The 4,376-nt window shown below is 55.1% G+C and overlaps 1 protein-coding gene across 1 annotated transcript; it reads left to right on the top strand.

The window, feature by feature from the left end:
* Positions 1-318: 318 nt before the first annotated feature.
* On the top strand, positions 319-4,147 carry AURANDRAFT_72276 (hypothetical protein; the record flags this gene model as incomplete). Its single annotated transcript, XM_009041897.1, has 3 exons — positions 319-388; positions 416-3,652; positions 3,746-4,147. The coding sequence occupies 3 exons, from the start codon at positions 319-321 to the stop codon at positions 3,991-3,993; spliced, it is 3,555 nt and encodes a 1,184-aa protein (XP_009040145.1).
* Positions 4,148-4,376: the final 229 nt, after the last annotated feature.

Below are 4,376 nucleotides of genomic sequence, written 5' to 3'. Positions count from 1 at the left end.
CAGCGTCGAGGGCGGTGGCTGTCTGATTGTTGGTTCCTCGAGGGAGGATCTTACTTGCTTCCTTTGTCCGTGCGGTGCCCTACGAAGTATGAACAAGCCAGCATTCTGGAGGACGATTGACGACATATGTGATGGCGTTGCGGTGCAACAAGCGAGCGACGGGCGCTTGATGCCCGAATCTGTGAGAGAGCAAAGCGCAACCGCTATTAAACTCTATTGTTCCTTTCACCCCCCGCAAAGCGAAATTGCGGAAGCAGTAGAGAAACTCATGTCGTCAGCATCAAAGTTTTTTGCCTGCGTTGAGCAATCCATTTGATTATGACAACTGAGTTGAGTAGGCGACTATCACGTGATTCAATTTCAGCTCCAAGGCAAGTTTTCAATGACGGTTTGTTAGACACCATTTGCGAAGCAGTTTATGAATTGTGCTGTGCTCGAGGACTGAAGCACGTGGCAAAAGCACTGCCACATGCAGTTCGGGATCTCGAAGCGGTGTACGTAACGCTTACCAGCCTGGATGATCACCTACATGATTCACTCTGGCGCACACGGTACACCCTACTGCTCTGGCTAGGGATGCTGATGTTGAACCCCTTTAACGTAGACTCGATCACGGAGGACGGCGTGTCATTCGTGGCAGGCGTGGTTTTGCATTGCAGCGAGACCTTGAATGATGCAGGACCGCCACGGGACGCAGCAGCCTTTTGTCTATCAGTGACCCTGACTCGACGTGACGTGTGCGCATCGCATCTCAAGTCATTCGTGGACCTGGCTACAAATCTGGTATTTGAGCTGGGCAAGCCAGATAGTAAGCCTATCTTTGCAGCAGCAGGCGCATTGACAGCCCTTGCAGCTGCGTTCAAGCGGGGGGACAGGGTCCGTCTTGCAGCTCTTGCTCGAATTACATTCGAAGGAGTCCGACTTTGCTTTGGTGATTCGAATTCTGCATTTCGACCTTTGAAGCAACTCGCGGTGAAACTAGCTGGGCGTGTCGGAGTGGCTCTGTTGAAACCAAGAATTGCCTCGTGGTGCTATACTAGAGGGAAAAGGACGCTCATGATGTCCGATGTGCCACCACCTTCCATATTGCCTTCAGGCGTTGCGGAGGGTGGGGAATCGAACGTCGAGGTTGAAGCAGAAGATGCCGAGGAGGTGCTTGAAGCCGTCGTCGACGCTTTGCTCGTGGGACTGCGTGAGTGTGAGACGAAGACGAGATGGTCTGCAGCTAAGGGTATAGGGCGGATTGCGTCCAGGCTCCCACGCAGTATCGCAGATGATGTGGTTGAGGGCGTACTTTCTGTGTTCGACGACCAGGGTTCACATGATGACGACAATGCCTGGCACGGATCTTGTCTCGCCCTCGCAGAACTTTCGCGGCTTGGTGTCTTGCTCCCATCCAGGCTCTCTGCCGCATTCTCTGCGCTATCAGCGGCACTCAAGTATGACCGGCAACGAGGGAACCACAGCATCGGGGCCAACGTCAGGGATGCGGCGTGCTATGTAGCCTGGGCATTCGCGCGTGCCTATGCACCTCAGATCATTTCACCCCATCTACCGGCACTTGTTGATAGGATTCTTACCGTTGCCGTGTACGATCGCGAGGTCCACGTGCGGCGAGCTGCCGGCGCAGCCCTCCAGGAAAATGTTGGAAGACAGGGCATGAAAATGTATGGCTCCGGGGGAATCAAATTAATACAAGTGGCAGACTTTTTGGCACTGGGCAACAGAGAACGAGCCCATTTGGATGTCGCCTCGTCGGTGGCAAAGCTCGGGTTTTGGCAGCCGCTCTTTGACCACCTTCTTGAAGACCGATATCGACACTGGGATCCTCAAGTGCGGGCTCTGACAGCAAGGAGTTTAGGTGAGCTCGTCAGACTTCTAGAGCATCCACCAAGTCGACTGGACGCTGCACGTACAGTCGTCACCACGCTTGCCCCGCTTGCGGCCGGGAGTCGAGAACTCGCTGCTCGGCACGGCGCTCTCCTCGCACTCGCGGAGGTTGCCGCCTTCGTCCTCAAGGACGAAGCCGTCGTGTCCGAACTTTCCGATATTGTTCCTAGGATCGAAGCTGCGCGTCTCTACCGTGGTCGCGGCGGCGAACTCGTGCGCTCTGCCGCCTGTGCGTTGATCGAATCCCTTGCTTTGAACCGCACTCCTCTCCCGATCAAGGTCCAGCTGCGTCTCCTTGATACCTTGGATGAATCCAGTAGTCATGCTGTCGAGGCGGTGCGACTTGCGGCGATGAAAGGCGTGAAGGCTTTGACATGGACTTATTTTGGTGGTTTTCACAACTTCGCAAAGACAATGACGAAACCTAGTGAACGACTCTTGGCGCGTACTGTCCTTCGATATACGGGCCTAGCGCGCAAGCCAACAACTCCGGATGTATCGCGTGGTGCTTGTCGCTGTCTCGGGGCTTTACCTGTGCGTTTGCTTGCTGCGGATGACGCAACACTCGATGCGGTTCTACAAATTCTGATTTTTCGAGCACGACGTGATGACACAGTCGTCGGTGAAAAGGACGCAGAAACGAGACGCGATGCTCTTGCAGCCTTGAAAGACCTAATTCGAACCGTAGGGGCGCCTTACCTGACCCGAATTCGAGTTCTGCAGCTCCACAACTGCTTCGTTACCAACGCATGTAGTGATTTCAGTGTAGATAAGCGCGGAGACGTGGGTTCTTGGTCCAGGATCAAGGGCCTAGAGGCAGCCACTGAACTGGTGTCAGTTCTTACGGTATTTTCGGATGATGCAGACTCAATAGGAAGCACCATTCCAGCTCTTGGCGAGCGCACAGCGTGGCTCTCGAGTTCGGATAACTTGTCCTTTTTAGTTGCAGAAACCCCCTACATGGGCTTCGACTCTAGAGCTAGATGGACTGCAGTCGAGTCGGAACAATTTTGCTGTGCTCTTCTAAGGCATCTTGGCGAGAAGCTTGACGCCGTCCGAAATGTCGCACTGAGGCTTATGCCAATCCTTCTGAAAGTTGCACCGGCAATCCCCAAACGCTCGGAAATTGACGACGCACTCTCACTAGGTAGAATGGCTACAATAGACCTGCCGACGCGCCTCTGCACATGCCTGGCGCTTGGCGGCGCCTACCATGATGCGGTCTTTGGGGGTCTGTTTGTCTCTGCCGGGTCAAGCGACTCTCAGTCTGGTGAACGGTACAAGGCTGCGCTGATCAACTACGCCGTTGCTGCTACAAAGGTGAAAGATATTTCGGATACGACACGTCTCGCAAATGCTCTCATTTCATGCGCTTATTCTCTCCGTGGATCCAAACCGCCAAAGTTATCAGATGAAGTCTATTTTAAAGGGTTCAATGCAGAGGAGCGGAGCCGAAGCTTCGTTCCTCTCATGAAATGTCTCACAGCGCTCCTTGATGGGGGGGCCTTTTTACCCCTCTTGACAGCACATGGGTCTCGCAAACTAAAGAGTTCAGGCTCCGTTTTATCAATATCGGAGGCTATCGCTGCAAATTGCATCGGACCTGACGAAGACGAAGCCTTTGCTCGCAACCTCGTCTCTGCCCTCACGGCCATTGCTGCCACTCCGCGCTGTACCAGGGACGTCCGCAAGATTTGCGTCGCTGCTGATGCACTCTTGGCTGCGCTCAACGCTGCTGCCGTTAATGCGCCAACTGCTGCCGGTTTGGCCTTGGCCGCCATTACACGCAGCCTCCTTTCGCCTTATCCCCGAGCACGCGCGCATATTGCAGAGCAATTTTACGCAACCCTCGTAGAACTGACCATCGTGGATGGCTGCTTTCTTGCCCCTGGGTCTCTGGCAGCAGCACAGGAGTTGCTCGAGACTGTCACCTGGGAAACCGAGGAATGCAGTGATGCAATTTATGGTACTGTCTTGAACTTGGCCGGCACACTTGGAATCGAACCCAAAGATATACAATCTCGGTGCATTGCTAAATCGATGCTCAAGCCGAAAGATGAGCTTGAATCTTATGCCAATCTTGTGAAAGATGCTGGGTACTAAGTCTGGCTTGAAATCGCTCCAGAAAAATCTTGAAAGTAACAACTCCCCCTCCCTCCTCCCCTCGACGTACATGCACGAGCCCCCAAGCTGCAGGGTGACTCCTAGATCGAGCCCTATGGGGCCTAACCTACGGGGTCGCTCGGCCCATTAAGCCTCCCGCCGCGCGCGCCTTCGTGTCTCCGGGTCCGCCCAGCGGGTCCGCCCCGCTGGTCCGCCCGGGTCCGTGCGCTGGGTCCGTGGGTGACCCGTCGAGGCCGGGCGGACGGCGTCGAGCGCTGTCGCGCGCCGCGCACGTGCGCCAAACGCGCGCGGTCTACGTGCGTGGGTGACGCCTCTATGGCTGCCGGAAGCCCATCTCAGCTGTTTGGAGGGTAGGTTTTTCC

The sequence above is a fragment of the Aureococcus anophagefferens genome (genome assembly GCF_000186865.1).
Source record: "Aureococcus anophagefferens unplaced genomic scaffold AURANscaffold_24, whole genome shotgun sequence".
Classification (NCBI taxonomy): domain Eukaryota; class Pelagophyceae; order Pelagomonadales; family Pelagomonadaceae; genus Aureococcus; species Aureococcus anophagefferens.
Note: the sequence above shows the minus strand (reverse complement) of the source record. Positions and strands in the feature narration are given on the sequence as shown.